Source organism: Brachypodium distachyon, chromosome 3 (assembly GCF_000005505.3).
Source record: "Brachypodium distachyon strain Bd21 chromosome 3, Brachypodium_distachyon_v3.0, whole genome shotgun sequence".
In the NCBI taxonomy this organism is placed as follows: Eukaryota; Viridiplantae; Streptophyta; class Magnoliopsida; order Poales; family Poaceae; genus Brachypodium; species Brachypodium distachyon.
Genome location: NC_016133.3, coordinates 58418709 through 58438939, shown reverse-complemented (window position 1 = coordinate 58438939; position 20231 = coordinate 58418709). Strand labels below are relative to the sequence as shown.

At 48.4% G+C, this 20231-nt stretch overlaps 2 protein-coding genes across 2 annotated transcripts; both read right to left on the bottom strand.

Annotated features, from left to right (window-relative positions):
- Nucleotides 1–3164: 3164 nt before the first annotated feature.
- LOC100823892 lies at nucleotides 3165–4154 on the bottom strand. Its single transcript, XM_010237823.3, has one exon. It carries the CDS (start codon nucleotides 4027–4029, stop codon nucleotides 3472–3474), a length of 558 nt encoding a protein of 185 aa, XP_010236125.1. The 5' UTR covers nucleotides 4030–4154; the 3' UTR covers nucleotides 3165–3471.
- Nucleotides 4155–16301: 12147 nt separating this feature from the next.
- LOC100837998 (auxin efflux carrier component 1a) lies at nucleotides 16302–19587 on the bottom strand. The gene is made up of 6 exons (XM_003570618.4): nucleotides 18024–19587; nucleotides 17650–17917; nucleotides 17430–17515; nucleotides 17156–17313; nucleotides 16910–16986; nucleotides 16302–16804 (listed from the first exon to the last, which is right to left on the bottom strand). Exons 1-6 carry the CDS (start codon nucleotides 19168–19170, stop codon nucleotides 16735–16737), a joined length of 1806 nt encoding a protein of 601 aa, XP_003570666.2. The 5' UTR covers nucleotides 19171–19587; the 3' UTR covers nucleotides 16302–16734.
- Between the last annotated feature and the right edge of the window lie 644 nt (nucleotides 19588–20231).

Here is a 20231-nt window from a genome sequence, read left to right as displayed (position 1 = left end):
TCAGAGTACTGTCAAATTTCTCATGCCATTGTTTGGGAGCTTGTTTCAGACCATACAAAGATTTAATCAAGCGACAAACTTTTCCTTCTTGCCCTTTTGCCACAAAACCATCAGGCTGCTGCATATAAATCTCCTCATCCAACTCTCCATTTAGGAAAGCGGTCTTTACATCCATTTGATGCACATGGAGTTTATGTGCTGCAACTAGTGCCAATAGCACTCGAATTGTGGGTAGTCGAGCCACAGGAGAATAAGTGTCAAAATAGTCTTCACCCTCTTTTTGGGTAAAATCCTTAGCCACCAATCGAACCTTGTACTTTTCTATAGTACCATCGGGTCTACGCTTTCTTTTAAATATCCATTTGCAACCCACTGGCTTACAACCAACCAAAAGGTTTGTAACCTCCCAAGTTTCGTTAGCTATGATGGAATCCATCTCACTACGGACTGCATCCTTCCAGTACTCCGCGTCAGGGGATGCGTATGCCTCTGAAAGGGTTCGTGGTTCATCATCCACGAGATAGGTGACAAAGTCATCGCCAATTGATTTTTCAGTTCGCTGTCTCTTACTCCTCCTCAACTCCAGTTCTGGAGCAATGTCATCAACACTAGGAGGAGCAAAGTGTACAACTGAATCATTTGGCGCCATTACTTCTTTTGTCCTCATGGGGAATACACTCTCAAAGAATGCCACATCCTTGGACTCCATTACGGTATTAACCGCAATGTCATTCACCTCGGACTTGACCACTAGACATCTATAAGCTGTGCTATTACTAGCATATCTTAGAAAGACACAATCAACCGTCTTTGGACCAAGCTTCCTTTTCTTCGGCAACGGCACATATACCTTTGCAAGGCAACCCCATGTCCGAAGAAAGAATAAGTTAGGTTTTCTCCCCTTCCAGCCTTCATAAGGTGTTTCCTCTCGATTACGAGGAGGCACCCTATTTAGGACATGGTTCACTGTGTGAAGTGCTTCACCCCACCATGAGTCCGACATACCTGAACTTTGTAACATGGCATTCACCAAGTCACATATAGTTCGGTTCTTACGTTCGGCAACTCCATTAGATTGGGGCGAATATGGTGGAGTAAATTCATGGCATTCACCAACTCCGACGGGAGCGAGGAGTCAAAGTCCGCTGGGGCCACGACGCATCGTGGCTTGCGCTCGCGGCGGCGGGGGCGGGGACGGCGACGGCGGCAGCATTGGGGGATGGCGGGCGTTGGTCCGCTGCCGCCTTGCTCTTGCGGCCACGCTTGCGCTTGCCCTTGGAGGAGGAGGAGTCCATGGAGGCAGCCGGGCCAGGGTTTCGCGGCGCGGTGAGGGGCCCGAGCCGAGGAAGACGAGAAGGCTGGCCGTGGCTGGTTCGGTCGGAAACTCGTCCGGTTCGACCGGGTTGTGTCGACCGGTATTATGGATTTCCGCTTTGTCACTGGATTTACGTAAAACGCGCGTGTGATATTGACTTCGTCTTCCGCAAAGGGTTACGGATTACATGAGTTTTGTTCAGTTCTTCGGGGGGTTTTCGATCGAAGTTTTTTTCAGTTCTAGCACTGCAATGCACGGCCCAAAAAGGAGTAGGAAAGCAATGCCGCGCACTGGATCATGTATTACATGTTCGACTAAGCTAACTGAAATCTCCATCAAATTCCTGCGATCTAATTGCTTCTGGATGCAAAATAAGGGTGTTTGATTGCACGCATCCGTGGTTAAAACTGGTGCCTAATTGCTGGTAGTACTACGTAGCATTACCATTCATTCTTTTCTTGCTTATCGCCTTGTATGTCTGTCTTCTCCGTCTCCTCGCTCCGCTGGAAAACAACAAACCAGCTAGCCGTTGGCTGTCTTCCGCCGTCATTCCATTTCATTCAATTTTCTTATAGCGGCAGCTAGCATATGGCTGCACTTTAATTTGTCCCATCTTATTAATGTAAAATGCCAGTCCTTCTCGGTGCTGGCATCCAAATCAAAATCCATCCACCTTTTGCTTAATGCGCCAGGTGGTGATGACTAGGTTCCTGACTGCACCTAGACATTTGTAATGCTGATACACCTGACTGAAAGCCGTAGGTGACATGGAAGTGTTGTGCAATATCATATTGTGGTATCTATATATGTTTAATCAGAAGGAAGAGGTGACACCCCTCACACACCCATATACAGTACTGATTAAACAACCGGAGCTACCGACAGGATTGCAGCGTTTTTGCTTCTGGGATGTGAGCCAGGAGGACTAAACTATCCGTGTGCAAATGATTATCGTTCAACCTGTTAATACATTACTCCGTACAAAATACTCATACAACTACTGTAATCATCAACCAGATGCTCTTACGGCAGCATCATTGTTTTAGTCCATGGTTTCAGTTCCTGCTGTCCGTTTTCGTACTACCTGATACTGTGATACAGCTTTTTCAATATTTATTCCTTGGAAAGCCAGGTCGATCTGGCCCTGACATAGCCTAATGGCAGAACACTCAGCACACAGCTTTGTCCTAAACCATTTTTTCCTTTTGTTAAGGGCTGATCATACACCTAACAAAGCCTAATATGATTCCCCTGAATGATTGAAATGGACACAGAGCATTGAAATGAAATCATCACGGATGTGGGTCTTGACAAAGATAAGATGATACGCCTGATCATGAGCATGGCGTATGGTTTTCATATTCTCACAAATGGCCTACACTGGATTACTATATTTGTCCTGTCCTGTGATATCCAAGAAATCGTCATGGTGGCTCTACGCGCTTGCATTGGCCCAACACAAAGGCATTCCATTCTGACCCGGCGCATACATCTCCAATCGAGATGTAAGAAGAAATTGAGCAAAATAGAGTGGAAATGACACCAACAATGGGAACATACGTCAGAAGATTGCAGCCGCCTCGTGCCATCCTATTGAGTGTACTGTATATTTTTTGTAAGACGCGTGCACGATGGCGACAAGCATCATCATCTTGGCGGCCTCTAGAACGCCTCCATCCGAGGTCAGCCTCCCCCAATTCCTTGGGTCGCAATCAGTCACAGCTGGAACACGCAAAGCTTTTAGAATTCGGGTTCGAATTCCCAATCGTGCAAGTTTCCAGCCAAACACACTCAACTAATTGCGAGTAATCAAAACTGCTAACGCGACACCACAGCCAACCATTGATGATTTGTTGGTCAAAAGCAAAGAATTTTGAGATTCTCATCTGCAATCGGAGGACAAAATTGTGATAACATGGACGGAGTTTCATGACAAGGAATGAATGTAACAGTCGCTTTCCTTTTGTACAGTGACGAACCAATCTAATAAGGGAACAGAGGAGGATGAGAAAGCAACGGAAACGGCGATCTCGCGCAGACGCTCACCGATCGAACACGCGCTCCCCAATGGAAAAGGCCATCGTCTTTTCGCCGCCTTTGAACTGATGGAATTTTGACCTTATCTCATCTGGTCTGGTGCGGGAGATTCGACGCGGTCAGGCTTCGATGATGGGCGGCGGCGGGCTGAAGAAGAGCGGCGGGGCGTCGCGGCCGCCGAGGTCCATGGAGGACTTGGCGGAGGAGCCCGTCGGCGGGGCCGCGAAGCGGGAGGAGAAGTCGCGGTACTGGTAGTCGCCGCCGCCGGGCTCAGGAGTGGCGCCATGGCCCTCATCGAAGTTGAGGGCGTAGCTGAGCGCGTCGTAGTTGAGCTTGCGTCCGCCGCCGAAGTTCCGCTGCCCGGCTGCGCCGCCGCGGCCGAAGCGGCGGATGAAGGTCTTCCAGCGCGGGCCAGCCGCCAGCTCCGACCACTCCCGCACCTTGAGCACCGCGTCCGCCGCGCCCCGCCACCAGCGGGGGCCTTCCTCCTTCTCGTCCGCCGCGCCGCCGATGCGCTGGTGCGCGGCCGAGGAGGACGAGGAGGAGGGCGCGGGCCAGCAGGGGAAGAAGCAGCAGCAGCCGCGGCCTCCGCCGCGGCCGAAGAAGGCCGCCTCCGCCTCGTCGAACGAGTTGCCGCCGCCGTTTTCGCGGTCGCGGTCGGCGCTGCCGTCCATCATCGTCGCTGCGGCGGCGGGTCACGGGGGAGGAGGAAGGAAGGAAAGAAACCCCTGTGCTTTTTCTGTGTGGATTTTTGCGGCAGGTCTCTCTCTCTGCGGCGGATGAAGGCTTCGGTTGTCGTCTGGGTTTTATCGGGAAGGCGGTTTGGCTCGTGGCCGTGGACGGAGAGTCAACGGTAGGCGCGGCTTGCTGGCTGGCTGGCTGACGTGGGCCGGAAACCGCGGGCCCATTTGCAACGTTCGCCAAGAGGAAGCCTCCCTGCCACGCTTTTACTACACTGCTTTTCTTTTCTTGTCTCCCGGATCAGGTTCATGGACTATACTAGTCCAAGATGAATCTCGGCTTGAAACGGCTCGTGTTAAACATGACACGGCCTTTAGATTCTTATCCATGGCACGATCCGGATAGTGCTTATGGTATATCACCTCAGCTGCTTACAAGATTTAATCTGTTGCTTTTTATCCGTAGCAATGCAATGCTAATGATATTGATCTGCCAGCGAAGTTTCTCTCTGTCTAGTGCGTTATCAGTCACGTTCACGTACACACGATGATCCATGCTTTATTGGAAGATTTAAAAAGATTATCGATCTAAGACGCTTTTCGCTTTGACGTGCAGCTGACATGGAATGGATCAAATCAACGGATCGGGAGGACAGCGCGGACACAGGGGAGCGAAGCTGGATTCAGGGTGTGATTGATTGGGCCGCCGCCTGCGCTTTCTCCTGCGGACCACGAAATTGCCTGCCAGTAATCCTCGACGTGCCATTTGCGTTCCAGTCGGGCTGGAACATGCCAGCGCGAGATCTCGCAGCTGCACGGTGCCTGGCACTGCTCCGGCATTATTACGCGATTAAATTCACGCATAATTTAATTATCTGCATTATTATTGTATCGCTGGCCGCCTGGCCGTAACCTGTACGTGATCAGGCTTCCAGAGAGATTATGCACAGGCCAGCCGATTCGCTGTCTTACCTTTTTGGTGTTAGTTACTCCCTTTTGGAGCAGATGATTATCTCGTCCTGCTTAGTTCATAGACTCTCATCATGGTTACTATTGCTTTCTCTTCCTTTTTGAGATCGAACATGATTCTATCTCTTGTATCTATCGCTTTAAATAGGGTGCGCCCCTCTTTTGTACGCGAAAAATTGAAGAGGATTTGATCACGACCTTAACAACTGCCGAATGTTTGCTATGGATTGCTGTTTGTAGCCCCCACCACGCACCCCAGAAGAAAGCAGATGTACCGGGCGCGGGCGTCCTTTGGATAAGATAGAGTGATCAGCAATGGATTAGGGCACCTCCGCCGTCTTGAAGTGCAAGATACTCAACTCAAGGCATGGGAATGTTCTGAGAACATTCACAAAAATAATTAGGCTCTCACGCAACCTTTTTTTTTTTTGAGAGAGAGGGAGAGGAAGCTCTCACGCAACCAAGTGGCCAGCATTAGCAATCAGCACAGTGTCTCAAAAGGCAGGCTGCAGGCCATTAACAAGTCCTTCTCCAGGCACATTTGCACATAACCACGTGGGCCTTGCGTTAATATTTGTTCAGATCGGGTGGCCCCAAAGACAACCGTACAACTAGCCCAGCTCGGCATAAGAAAAGAGCAGGCCCATCTTCGGTCACAGAACAAGGCCTCCAGTTCTCCGAAGAGGCCAATGGGATCGCGAGAAAGGGGTACGTGGAGCAAAATGGCCGTCCAACACACGTGGGCCGCCCGCCTAAGAAGCCCCAAAATAGAACTTGGAAATTCTCAAAGAAAAAACAACAACTTGGAAGGTAAACGCCTTCCTTTCTTTCCACATGGAAAATGTCGAGCTACCAAGGCAAAGCTGATTGGTATATCAGGATGGACACACACAGTACTTATAACGTACGCTTCAGGAGAATAGATTGATTGTGTCCAAGCAGGAAAGTGTTTCGAAACAGCAACCAGCTTTCCTGTTTTTGCAGCATTTTGAACCCACCGTTACTACAGTCTGTGGCACACATCTCTATTAAGGACGGCTCTCAAGCGAGATTCTGAGAGAATTCTTGGCTCGATGGTCGTTCTCTCCGAGAGCAATATCTATCATTATATCTCATTGCTCATAATGAGTGTGATATATTGACATAGGTTCTCGCTTTTTTCCCTCCCAATATGTCTTTGAGGCGAAACCTTGTTGGACCAAAATTGGTGGCTTGGACAGAACTTCTAACTCGCCTTATCAACGTCAATCTTTCTCATGGAAGAGATATATTTATTTGGAATCTCCATCCCAGTGGAATGTTCTCGGTTAAATCTATGTACCAGGCTTTGGTACATTCTGACATCCCGAATTTCAACAAAGGGTTATGGAATCTAAAGATTCCTCTAAAGATTTAAATTTTTCTTTGGTTCTTGCGGCTGGGCGTCACTTTACCTAAAGACAACTTGTTAAAACGCAATTGGAATGGGAACTCAAAGTGTTATTTCTGTCATGAAGATGAAAATATAACACACCTTTTTTTTCCGGTGTCGTGTCTCCCGTTTTGTGTGGCTAATAGTCCAAATAGTTTCTAATTTTTTTTCACCTCGCAATGCCCCTCATATGTTTGGGTCATGCCCCTCATATGTTTGGGTCATAGTTACAGGGGGTTAATAAAAGGTTGAAGGCGCTTCTTATGGTTGGAGCTGCCGCTTTATGTTGGGCAATTTGGCTATGGAGAATTGATATTGCGTTTAATAGAAAGTACTTAACTTCTCCTTTGCAGGTCTTGTATTCTCGCACTCTTTGGCTCCGTACCTGTCTATCCTCCTTAAGCCGAAGGATCGTCAGCTAGCTTTGATAGCGTGCAACAAGTTGGAGCAAGTGGTCAGAAACTTTTTTACCCACAATGGGTAAACGCCTGCGGATTGAGTTTGCATAAAGATGTTACTTTTTTTTGATGTAATATTTTTTTTGTCTCGTACTTGGTTGGATGTGTGCGTTTCCGGCGCAGAGAGCGGGGGTGTGATACTCTATGTGTATCGATTGATAAATAAAAGCTTCCATTTTCGGAAAAAATAGCACACATCTCTGCTCAATGGATCCCACCGGTTGTTTAAGCCCGTAGTGAATGTTTGTACGGGGAAGCAAAAGAATCTTCCATCAAAAGCATTTGTAGCAGCAATTGACATGTTTCCATCATCAAATTAAATTAATCCTTCCCCTCGTGTCAATCTCGACGCGATGATAAACAGCACATTTCAGCATGGACAGACAGACAGGTATGATCGATGCCTTGATTGCTTTTCTCTGTGATGATGAAATCCATGCACATATGCATGAAGCGTGGTCGATGAATGATTTCTTGTGTGATGCCGCCCTATCTAACTCTGTTAGGTGAGACATGGCTTTCAGAGGAGGATCTGGAACTCTACAATTAATCTAGGTGCATAGAGAGGTCCTGGGTTATGGGCAACGCATGACAGGGTAGCTAAGCTAGTGAGAAACACTACCAAACTTTGTGAACAATTCCAGTGCATAGCTTTCAGGGTGTACATCCATGTCTGATATGTTTGCCTTTTCAGGTGAAACATTCCCTTGCTTGTCAGGACTGTTACAGGCAGTCATTCCTTTTACAATTCCCCTGCTTTTCTTTAGCATTGTTTCAAGCAGCCTACAAAAGGCTTAACAACAAACTCACCAGAATCCTTATTACAAAATTTTCGTGAGAAAAATCTGGATGCAGATAATCGATCCATTCTGTCGGAATGATTAGGTAGCTTTTGTGGTCAGGCTTGAGATTCGGTACCATAGGCGCAAGGTTGCATTCGTTTCGGCTATCCTGATAGATAGACAGGTTGGGCCCGCGATCGGAACACGCCATTAGGCAGTACTCATTTTACGTGCTAACTTCCAAACACATTTGATTTGGGACCTTATAAGAGTGGATGGTCCACTTCTTTGTTGCCGTTTCTTTTTCCTCCATTTTCTTCTTCTCCTTTTATCAGCGGCTTCAGCAATAAACCCGCAAATAATTGCTTAGGTGGTACTAGCAGTTAGCACTAGTGTAGCATTATCAAAGATCCATGTGAAAAACCCACTCACATCGCTCTCGATCGAATCCTCCGGCAGTTGATACATCATGCAAATCTCGTTTTATTAGCACTTTGCGACTCAAAGCGCGAGCCTTTGCTGCGCATACTGTCAAATCTTGACGACATGATCTTTTTCCTTGCACATATATTACTCCTACTAGCTGACAATACAATTGATCCAGACCATAATTAAATCCGGTAACGCGTCACATGTAAGCAGCTTAATTGAAAGCCTCCCGACAAGACGAGCACCTAAGTGTTAACAGAGGTGTTAAAATAGGCTTGTTTTCCTTGGACATTTGCGGTTTACGCGAATAACTCAATTGCGCACCGAGGTTAGTGTCCACTCGCTGATGCGCACTCGTGAGAGACAGGGAGCATAATTTACGTCTCGTTCTGGGAATTCTCTACTGCCATCAGCTTATGCATGTGGGATTATTCATGCATGGCATAATTAACATGCAATGGCCCGGCCCTCAGCCTGAATTCCTCGGGGTTCCATTATTAGGACCTGAAGGATATATCAATCCAAGCCGATTCATAGTTCTGAGCATCTGGAAATTTGTGGATGTGCCTCCTTTGTGGAGAACACCCACACCAATACACCATGGCACTAGGTCCGTTCCTTTCTGGCTACAGGCCCCGACTGTTCCCGCATGGGAGGGGGCCTCTGTCTTTTTGCAAACTCCGCAGTACTATTTCCTTTCTGCAAATCGCAATTTGCAAAAATAGAGCCTTCTTTGGTCTCCTGATGACTGGTGCATGTCGACTAGCAGCTCGGTCGGTCGCCGTGGGACGACGGGCACTGGCGATCGAGCGTGAAACAGCACGAAAATCGGACGATTTCACAGCATTTCCGGCTCCAAAACGCAGGCCCGGAGAAAGAGAAGAACCGCATACCCAACGGCAACACGGAGGCTCTGGTCGATGTCGACGATGTTGGTTGATTGCGACGCGTAGCTTCTTGGTCGCCCTGGCCGAAGATCGAGCTCTGCGCCCGCTCTCGTGGCGGGTTAATTAAGCTGAAAGATGGACTTCGGAAACCCGCCGCGAACTCTTCCCGGAAAGCTCAGCGGAGAAAGTGACTCGTCCCGGCCCGGCCGGCATTTGGACACGACACGCTGTACCTGTACTGCGTAGAGAGATGCTGTCCGTGGGTCGGATCGACGGCGACGGGGCGCAAGCGTAGTGTCGTATATATGGTCCAGGCAGAATTCGCTAGCAACAGTTTTCTGTACCACCGTGCTTTCAAGAATTTTCTCTGAATACTCACTCAAACATTCATATAAGCTTGAGTACTAATGGCTGGGCACACTACAGGCGGTCAGGGTTGCACGGTTGAGCCATGCATGTTACCGACCTGGCTGGGCTGGGGTGGGGTGCACGACAGCACGAGACGTTAATGCAGGGGCGCAGCCAGAGAACGGCACGAAAGCTGACTGACAAAGGAAGCGATGGGTGCTAGTAGCAACCTGCAGCGTAGAAGGAGGAGGATTCTGAAATTCTGAAGCCCAACAGTGGAGTAGTACCGGCAGGATACGGAAAGCGTATGCCCGTGTACAACTCGCCCATCCCCCTTTCAGCGTTGCTTCCGGTGTTGCTCTTCCCTGAAATTTTTTACAGTAGTACTACTAGCAAGGTGCAGCCGTACTCCAAAGCGACGCGAGTGAAAAATGAAAAAACGAAACTGCAGTCTGCATGGTGGAGTAACTCGGCCTGGATGAAGATGTGGGCCCCACGGCCGCTGCCTGCCACCTGCTACTGTTGGGTGCGAAGCTCCGGGCCCAGGCCCACGTGTCGCTGATCCTTCCTATTCTTCCGGGGCAGGCTCGAGTGGCCCGGCGCTGTCAATCTTGGTCTTGGCACAGCTGACAGCGGTGCCGGTGAGGCGAGAGCTGCAATACACTGTAACGGGCTGCTGGCATTACACGGGCGTCACCTAGCTTGTTCGGCTCGTGGCGTGATGTCGGTGTTTACGCTACTGTGCTGTTGGGCCGGCCGGGGCGCCATGACAGAGAGATGGAAGGGGGGGAAAAAAATCAAATGGCGCATGGGGGTGGTATGGGTCGCCAATGGCAATGAACCCGGCCGGAGCGAGCACACGACAGCGATGATATCTGCCCGTCGTCTTCTCCGGTACTCTCCAGCCCCGCGCGCGTGGCGACTCTAGGTGCCAGCCGTCGGGCCGAATTGGAGCTGCACGGCTCGATCCTGCTGCCCTGCCCGCTGTATATGCTCAGCGACGTGCCTGCCGTGTGCCCCCCGGCCTCTGCAGGACTGGATCGAACGTGCATGTTTCCGTGTCGGCGTAATTATTCTCGGGACGTACGAATAAACGTTCGATCAGCTCGGCTGCATGTCTATTTTGGACGTGGTACGAGAGTAGGATCGTCGCTTCGGCTCCGGAGACCAGAAGCTAGCTGCCGCAAGGAGGCTATCTCGATCGCGTTCCTGTTGGCTCACTGCTTGGGCACGGTCCAGCCTGCCGGCCCCCGTGGAAGGAAACGGGCGCTAGCTCCCGTGGTTTGGCGTGACATGTCGTCGCCAAGCGCGTCCGTGTCAGCAGCCTGTCTGGGGTGGCCGGCCCTGTCTGACAGTCTGAGTGAGGCCATGCATGCATGTCGTTCAACGCTGATGGTACCGTGCTATCATCAGATGCCCCGGGCAATACCGACCATCACCTCGGGAGGACATGGATCTCTGCTATGGACCATATCAATCATTTTTTTCCTCTGCCGTAACGGATGGGGTTTTTCTCTTCAAAGTCAAATTCGTATTGATTACACAGTTAAACATTTGAATGATACGTACTTCTTGGAATCGTTTCATCTTGAAACCAACATCATCTCCGCCATGGAGACGCTACCTAATTGTTGCTTACACGATCCAAGTTGTAGACAAGGCGCTGATAAATAATTGATGATGTCATACTCTGTTTAGGATTAAGAGATGTTGTCTTATGTCCTGAAATAGATTGATCTACAACAAGTGAGCGATCTGTATTTGACATCAAACCAGAATATCATGAATTAGAGGAACAACACTGAAAGAGAAAACGAGATTCCTGTCGTGCTTTAAGATTTGTAACACCATATGTCACGGATCTAAGAGGGTCTACCATGAGGGATTTTCTTTCGAGCGAGAGCGAGGAGGCTAGAGCGCTCGGTGGCGAGATGGAGCAGAGAAAGGGAGAGGTGTATACCTAGCCAAGGGCGCACGGTCCTAATCGGACTTAGCCTGGCCTGAACCACAGGCTCACATACAAACGGGTCATGCCATGCCGGCCCACTAAGGTGAAAAGCAGGCTCATGCACAACCTCCCGGCCTGGCCCATTTGATAAAGAAGATAGTCGCAAAATGCTTCTCGTGTAAATAAGCATGTCTTTTACTACCTTCGTCCCAATACACGAGGCACGCATGTATTACTAAATCATTAGTTTAATTTATTACATATGTATTATATTGCCCAAAAAACATATCATTAGATTTATTATCAAAACAACTTTTTATGGATATAAAATTTTAATAATGTAGTTTCATTCGTTAGTTAAGTAGGTAATCTAGAAACACGTGCGTGCCTCATATAGTGGGACGGAAATAATACTTGTAAACTTGTCTATTTTTCTTGCCCTTTTAACCATGACTCATCAAGGGTCTGTTCTCTTACTTCTTAACCATGGCTCATGAAGCGTTTCTTGTAAGCTGCCCCCTTAGTTATTTTGGGTATCGACTGCTGATGTCCATGTACAATTGCTCACGATTGCCTTAACGGTCTTTCCTTTACCCATATTTCTTGCTTAATGAAAGTAGATATGAGAATCATTATAAAGTGGTGTATTTTTCTTTATTACAGTGAGTCCCAATTTTTGACAAACCATGTTTTAGCTTGTGTTATTCTTGTTGAGGAAATAGCATATCTCTATAAATATGCGGAAGTGTCTTCTCTATTATGATAAATATCTGTTTGATCTTTTAGGTCGGTAAATATATAAATATCTTTAACATTTATCTTATAAAGATTTGAGTTGTTGCTCGTCTCCCTCTACCTAGAAACTGCTTTCAAATCATACTAATTGTTATATATTCTATGTGGTAGATATATTTGTATCACGATTTGAATAATAGTTGATTTGATATATATTTTTATATAATTGATATTTGATACAAAATAAAATAGACACAAATATTTAAAAAACTTATATAATACAAAAACACTAAAATTAACTTTTGAAATATATGATTTTAAATTGTAGTAATGGAGAGGTATTTAGATAGCAGACAATATTGCATTACAAAATAGACTGACCAAAACAAATTTATTAATTAAAATGTAATTTTGCAAAATAGAAAAAACATTGAATTTTATCTGTTAACTTCTAACAATCCCTACCTCAAAAACTATCTGTCCTCCGCCAATATTGTGGACAATGATCTCAGAAGTAGCATCGGGAGCAGCAACATTGGTCACGGGGATCATGGTGGGAACAAGAAACTTGAGAAGAGTAAATATCTTGCCTTACGGAGAAGCAGACTTAATCGATTTTCGACGGAATGAAAAGGACATATCTGGTAGAATCGTAACCATAGAATACAACCCTAATCGAAATGCATACATTTGTCTCATACAACGTGGATGGTGAGAAGAGATATATTTTTACATCCCAGAGGGGCTATAATTGGAGATACTATTGTTTCGGGTACAAAAGTTCCTATATCAATGTGAAATGTCCTACCCTTGAGTGCGGTTTGAACTATTGATTTACATAATTGGAAGTAACCAATTAGGTTTACGGCGATGCACCAGGAAAGACGACAGCTCTTGTTGGCCGTTATATACATGGCGGAGGGACGGATGGGTATCATGATTATGGATTGAGGATTTCTCTTGTTTTTTTGCAAGGTATCTGCGCTATGAACCCTATCCACCGTGATTGATGATTAAATTTACTTGATTCTTATAAATATAACTGCAAAAATATTTTTCGTCCCAAAACTATCATTAAAGTATATGCGTTTAGTCAACTATCTTTTTTTCTATATTTATTCGTTCCTCGGTTCTCAGAAGTAAATACTATTGGATCCTCAATCCACCAAAAAAGGGTATTGATACCGATGTGATTTAGTTTTTCTTGTGACTTAGCATGAGGTTGGTTCAACTCTCCTCTCTTGTTCGTGTGTGTTTGCTCGTTCTCTTCATTGCCAATCTCCACAGAACCTTCTCCACCTAAGTGTCACCAGCGTAGGATCCGGAGAATGAAGTGGCATTTCTTCTTGGAGAGCCAGCGCCAGAAGAACAACACCAATAGGTACTGTGCCTCCAAGTGCTCTCAATGTATCGATGGCCACATGGTAAGTCGGGGGACAACAAAAATTATCTTTCTCTACATAAAGTGCAATAATGGAAGGCATCTCTTGGTGCATCAAGACTTACAAACCTATTGTCTCACACGCATATTGTGCTACTATTTTCCGTGCCACCTGTCAGAGATATGATATGTTTGGGATTAGAGATAAGATATAATTAGTTTAAACAAGATTACTTGTCTTATACTCCAAGTCTATCTCCCCCTTTGTACCTCTATATATACTCCATATGAGGGTCAGATCAATACAACATCGAATATCGTGGAATACCAATTAGGCTTCCAATCTCATCCTTCTACATGGTATTAGAGCCAAGAGGTCTTAAGTTCAAGACTCTCCTCACGCAGTATTAAAAAAAAAGATTTCGCGGCCTACACCGAACCCAGGGCAAGGACTAAAATAGCCTGGACGTGAGGGGAAGTGTTGAGAATATAAGTATATTGACTAACCTATTTCCATCAGTCGTAGCGGGAGCGAAGCGGACGATTGCAACTGGATTTGAAGTCTTGTGCTTTCGTCGTCTTCTTCGCTTCGCCATCATCAACTGCGTCTCTGATGGACTGGTCCGTCACCTAGGGCGGTGCCTGCCGTCCCCTTCTGGTGCCGTCCCCTATCTCTCCTCTATTCCCTCCCGCAGTCATAGCGGGAGTGTCGTGGACGCTAGTGACGACGCGGACACTTTGACTGGAGTTGTAGAAGGATGAGATTGAAAGCCTAATTGGTATTCCACGATATTCGATGTTGTATTGATCTGACCCCCACCAACAACGCCAAAGATAATAATCGAAATTTGGTCATCTATTTCGAGAGCCTCGACGATTGAGTGTCCTCCCTTTGTTTCCAAATGTAAGATGTTATAGGTTTGTCTTAACTCAAACTTTAAAAATTTAACCAACCTTATAGAAGAAATACAAACATCTATCACTCTAAATTAGTTTCATTAAATCTATCTGTTATTGTAAATATTAATTATTTTTTGTTATAAATTCAGTCGAGCTTCTTTTCACGAAGTAAAGAAGTTTGAATCAGGACAAAACTATAACATCTTACATTTAGGAGGGAGTAGTACCACACATTTTTTTTAATGAAAATAGTCATGGACAGAATAAGATTGCACAATATGTGTTAGTGGATAGTGAGATAATATATGGTTATTGGGTAGAACCAAGCCCCAGATTTTATTTAACACAACTCGTTTTAGTTTTTTTTTACCTCATTTCACAACTACACCTTAAGCAACAAAAGAAGCTTTGTATGGCGCCTCCCCTCGCGCGCCTGTGTTGTGGTCACCCCTAAACTTTTCGTACACGCGCAAAGCACAAACCAAACATCTTCCCCAAAACAGTGCACCGAGGCTGCTTGCCATCTCTTTCGTCCCGGAACTCTCCAAACTTTTGTCGGCAAGTTTGCTCTGTCATTAGATTACAGGCGATGTTCCTCTCTTTAGTAAAGGAAGATTTCCCATCCTGCCACTCTTCATGAGACTAATCGGATCACTAGTCAAAAAGAAGGAAGAAGACACTCAACCTCTCTAAACACTAATTGCCCATTAGTGTTCACACTAGATGCTACTGCCGACCTTGTGCACCAAACTGCCCCGACTATGAATATCTCAGATCATGGTTAAAAAGGGATCTAATATGTAATTAAAATAGCAGAATCTAGATTTTACAAAAGTTATTGTACGGTTCAGATTTGTTAAAAACTAATCAATCTGAGAGATACAGGGAACCAATCACCGTGGAGATACAATTCATCTGATTAGATCATGTGGAGTATGGAAACCAAACCGGAGTAGAAACCAAACATCGCGAGCCAACCCATATATTGGGTTTCTTTCATAAAAATGATTTGATCACCACAGTATCACATGCTAATTACAAATCACAATAGAAAGAAAAAACCATATGGGGGCTATGGTTAGATGATGGTGTGCTGACGATATATAGATCGAAGATACAGCTAAGTACAGTCATCAGCGGAAGCCTAACTCTAACTAGCTAGCATTAGGCAGCGGAAGGCCGCAAAAAAGAAGGGAAAGGATAGGGAAGGGGGGGCAAGGCACTTAATGCGACAGCAACCTAGAGGGCCCTGCTTGTCGCTGGATATGCTCCACCAGTCCACATCAAATCCCACATTAGCGCATAATGCCCTTCACCGAACGTGGCCCCACCGGCTTTTCTTCTTTTTCAATATTTTTCTGAATTTCTTCATCAGAACGAGCTAATCAACCAGTTACCAAGTTTAGTGTTTAAAGCCAAGAAGACCCAAGTCGCTGCCGCCGAACGTTCATTGTGTGTTACACGCGACAGTGTGTTCAGAAACAGAATACTCTTACGTCTTTCAGTAACCGCTGCTAACCTTTTCTGAATCTATAATGGCTAATTGATCTCCATGATTTCGATCAACGGGAGAGGTTGATGGAAAAGGGAAAATCTCCATGATTACAAGTGGAACCGTTACTTGTGTTTCTTGGTGCCGTCTCCATCGATGCAACTTAAGTCGCTCGGGCACTAATTGGCGGGGCCTAAAAAAAACTGTTGCCTGGGCACGACGTCCTATCAAATCAAATCAGCTAGCAGAGCAGCACTGATCGATGGGGAAGGCCGGCATCATCGCCCATTCATTCACCGATTCATTCGCCCATGCGTCTCCGTGGCCTCAACTTGATCGATCACAACGCTGTTGTTCTCCGGACACTGTTTACTACTCGTGGAATTTAAACACCCAGAAGAAGAAGAGAGTGTCAATTACGTACACAGTAAGTTTAGGAGAACAACGGAAGTTCAGACACTCTGAAAATTACTACTTGGATGGAATGAACTGAAGCATCGTGTCAGCTCAGCGAGACCACGAGACGACGAACGAGCAAACACAAGGCCGATGATGATATCTCTCGGTTATCAATCAGAATAGCATCATCATCCAGTTTACAGAGGGTCAGAGTAGCCAACCAAAACTCGCTAACCAACCCCTTAATTTCAGCACCGAACCCATTCTGCCTGCGACAACCTTGAACCGGATCGATCCCCTGTCCCCCGCCCCCCAAAGCTTTTGTACTTGCACCTGCCCTTTCGAGTCTTGACTCGCCATTGTCCTACCTAAGCTACCGTTCGTGTTGTTCTAGAGAAAGAGAGAATCAGAGGAAGAAGAAATGAAGCCCCCCTCGTTTATAGCTCTACGAATTCCTCCTGTGGCGCCTCCTCTTCTGCTGGACGCTGCCGCTGCTCCTGGACTTGCTGCAGCGGCAGCGATCGATCCTTTACACGCCGCCGATCGACGCGGAGCGGCGATGCTCAGAAGAGCCCGAGCACGATGTAGTAGACGAGCGTGATGGGCAAGGCGATGAGCATGCCAAATATGACCCTGCAAAGGAGAGAATCCAAGCGGTCGGTCAGAGGTCGCAAATTGGTAGAGAGAATCCTTTGTGCGTTGTCGGTGCGTGAGACATGGGATGGGAGGGACACTTACGCTGTGCTGAGAATGTCAGGGTGCACGCTGTACTCCTTTGCGAAGACGAAGGGGACAATGCCCTGAGGCAGCGCTGCCTGCTCACAACAGAACACGAGAGGGGGAAAGGTTATTACTGCTGCAAGAGAAGGGTTAAAGCGAAAGCTTTCTAGCGTGAGAAAAAGCAGAGCACGAGGGGGAAAGAAGGGACACGAGCACGCCAAGACTTTTCCCGCTGCCGCTTTTGATCCCCTGGCAAAGTGTTACCTGGACGAGGGCGACGTGCAGGAGCGTGCCGCGGAGCCCGACGGCGAAGGAGGCGGCGAGCATGACGGCCGGGCCGGCGAAGAAGCGCACGGCCATGGCGTACGTCGCCACCTTGTTCCCGCACGCGATGATCCGGGGCTGCAGCGCCATGAACAGCCCTGCACAAACACACGCGACCAGAGACCGGATTCAGTTAGTATTACTGTTGGATTGGACTCCAGGAATAGTCTGCGAGTACACTAGCTGCAAAGTATGTAAAGAAGGGAGTACCGACCGAGACTGAACATGGCCATTCCGAGCCCTGCATCCGACAGGATCGAGATGGACTTGAGGACGATTGCCGGCATCTCGAAGTTCCACCTGCGCCCAACCCCAAATGCAGCAATCAGACAAACGCCTACTTACCGTATACTAGCAGTATGAATCACTCACGATCTAGTAACTGAATTTGTTCTGCGAGTGAGCTAGCTTAGCTACGCTGTGGTGTTAGGGACCTGAAGCAGACGAGCGACCAGATGAGGCCGATGAGGCTGGAGTAGGTGTTGGGGTTGCGGATGAGCTTGCGCCACACCATGATCAGGATCAGCCGCGTCATCACGCTCGTCGGAGGCATCGCCGCCGCCGCTGCACCGCCATTACCGCCGCCCACAGCGGCCTTCTCGTCGCCGGCCTCCGCGTCCCTCTCCATCGCGCCGCCCCTGTTCCCGAAGCTGAACTCGTCGCGCTCCACGTAGTCCTCCCTCTCCTTGGCTCCTCCATCCACTGCCGCCATAATAAACAAACAACGAAACACAAATCCCCAAAATCAGGCACTGGAAACGGGAGTAAACTACGTTGTGACAAGGAAAGATTGCTGCTTTAAGCTTACTTTTGCGGGGAGATTTGGCTGCCGCCGCGTCGTTGTAGTCCGGACCGCCGCCGCCGCCGAAGACGTCCGACACGGGCGACGCGCTGGAGCTCCACACGAACATGTGCAAGTCCTCGCCGCCGCCCTTGCCCTGCCCGTTCGCCGTGGCCACCTTCCTCTTGGGCGCCGCCACCGCCGGGTTCGGCGCCGGGTACTGCCCCGCCGCCGCGCCATTAATCGCGGCACCCGGGATCTGGTACTTGCCCTGCGCCGGCTGCTTCGGCGGCGCGTCGTCCTCGTAGTTGGACGGCCTCGGCGTGGCGCCCGTCCTTACCCCGAAAGCATCCGCCGCACCAAAGTTCGAGCTCCTCCCCACCATGGAGTAAAAATCCGTGTGGTTGAAGCTCGACCCTCTGGGCGTGGGGTTCCTGGACGACTGCAGCGAGTAGATCTCGGCGTTGGTCAAATTACTCGGCCGCGGCGTCGTGCTCGAGAACCCCATGGATCTCCTCGAGTAAACATCCGACCTGGACGCGTTCGACCGGCGCACGGTGACATGGATCTTCCCGTCCTCCTTCACCTCTGCCTCCGTCTCAATGGCGTCCCTCCGTCCATCAAGCGAAACCACATCCGGGTCAACAACAATGGACGCGATGGCTCCAGCAGTATCCGGGAACTGCTCCGTGATGAGCATCCTGGCGCCACGGTACTCGAACATGAAGAGCATCAAGGTGTACCAGATGATGCACTGGAGCACGACGATCTGGACCATGAGGGACCCGGAGAAGTCCCCGTACATGCCCTTGAGCAAGGGGATCCCCATGACGAGCGTGTTGGGGAGCGTGGAGAGGGAGAAGAGCGTGATGGTCCACTCGAGGGAGCCGCTGCGGGAGAGGTGGCTCCAGGCCGTGAGCATGGCGAGCACCATGAGCTTCTGCAGCGTGTCGGCGGCGATGAAGCGGAGGTTCATGGTGTACGGGTTGTTGCTGGAGATGAAGTGGAAGGAGAGGAGCGGCACGGCGAAGAGCGCCACGAAGCGGTTGATCCCGGAGCACTGGTCGGGCGTGAAGATGCGCCACCACTTGACGGACCCGTAGGCCAGGATCATGGCCACGTACAGCGGCACCACCGCCGTCATCACGTGGTAGAAGTCCGCCGCCGTAATCATCTTCTCCGAGCTCTCTCTTCCTCTGTTTCTTGCTTTACTTGATCAATCGGCGGCTTGAACCTCACTCACGTACTAAGCTCAGCTCAGCAGCTGAGCTGAGCGCCGCAGTGTGTACAGGGAGCTCTGCTGATGAGTTCTTCTTTACAGTGGAGCTGAGCCAGTGAGGAAGGAGGAGGAAGAGGAGAGGAGCATTTGGCTGGTGGTGGAGGAGTGGGGTGAGCGTGGGGGAGAGTTTTATTTAGGCGAGATGGCAGCGCGGCCAAAGCTTTCTTTGGACCATCCCTTGTTCCCTTGCTTTTATCCGACGCCCTCCCCCGGCCAGCCAGCTAGTAGCTATAGCTCCCCTGCTGCATCCGAGACGATGGAGCGAGAGGAGCTAGACGAACTGCAGCCAATGGGAGCACACTCTATGCCGTACTGTATGGAGACGAGCACAGGCCCAGCGTACATACGCCCGGCACAGGTGTGCGTACGTACGCTGCCTGTACAGCGACGGGCGGACAGACGGGTCCAGGATTTTTGGTCGGGCTGATTTTCACTCGTTGATCTGCATCATTCGCCGTTAGATACTGGGGCGATGCGTGTATTCTATACGGCCTACGGTGTACGTCTCATTTCATTTTCGTGGTCCGTATTTTGTACTACGACCGTTGTGCTAGCAGCAGGGCGTGACAGATCAAAAATTGTGGCTGCTCGGGGAATTTTGCAGTTAAATTCCATTCGTGCAGTTCCAAGCACAACTGATAAGTCATTGAAAAATGCCCACTGTACACTTGCACTTCGATCCAGATCAGTCACTTTGCAATTTTGCCTGCTCTGGATTTAGAATTAAACCCTTTTTTGCAAAAGATTTTCGAATTAAACCTTGGCGTGTGTAAAACTGAAAACGTTGCCAAAGCCTACTAAAGCCTAGGAAACACGGATGGTGCCATTGGATTTGAGAGGTTGTTTGTTGTACTCGTTTCTTTTTGACGGATTGCTGTGCTCGGAGGCTCGTAGCAGGAAGTATAGATCTTTTTATTCTCCTCCTCCAGAGTCCAGACGAGGGGAATTTTCCGTGG

What these genes read in the sequence shown, in the direction of transcription:
- LOC100823892 (XM_010237823.3), bottom strand. Translation starts at nt 4,029, where the DNA reads ATGATGGACGGCAGCGCCGACCGCGACCGCGAAAACGGCGGCGGCAAC.
- LOC100837998 (XM_003570618.4), bottom strand. Translation starts at nt 19,170, where the DNA reads ATGATTACGGCGGCGGACTTCTACCACGTGATGACGGCGGTGGTGCCG. An exon ending in TGGTCGCTCGTCTGCTTCAG is followed by an intron (nt 17,516 to 17,649) that starts GTCCCTAACACC and finishes GGTTGGGCGCAG; the next exon opens with GTGGAACTTCGAGATGCCGG. An exon ending in TGCACGTCGCCCTCGTCCAG is followed by an intron (nt 16,987 to 17,155) that starts GTAACACTTTGC and finishes TGTTGTGAGCAG; the next exon opens with GCAGCGCTGCCTCAGGGCAT.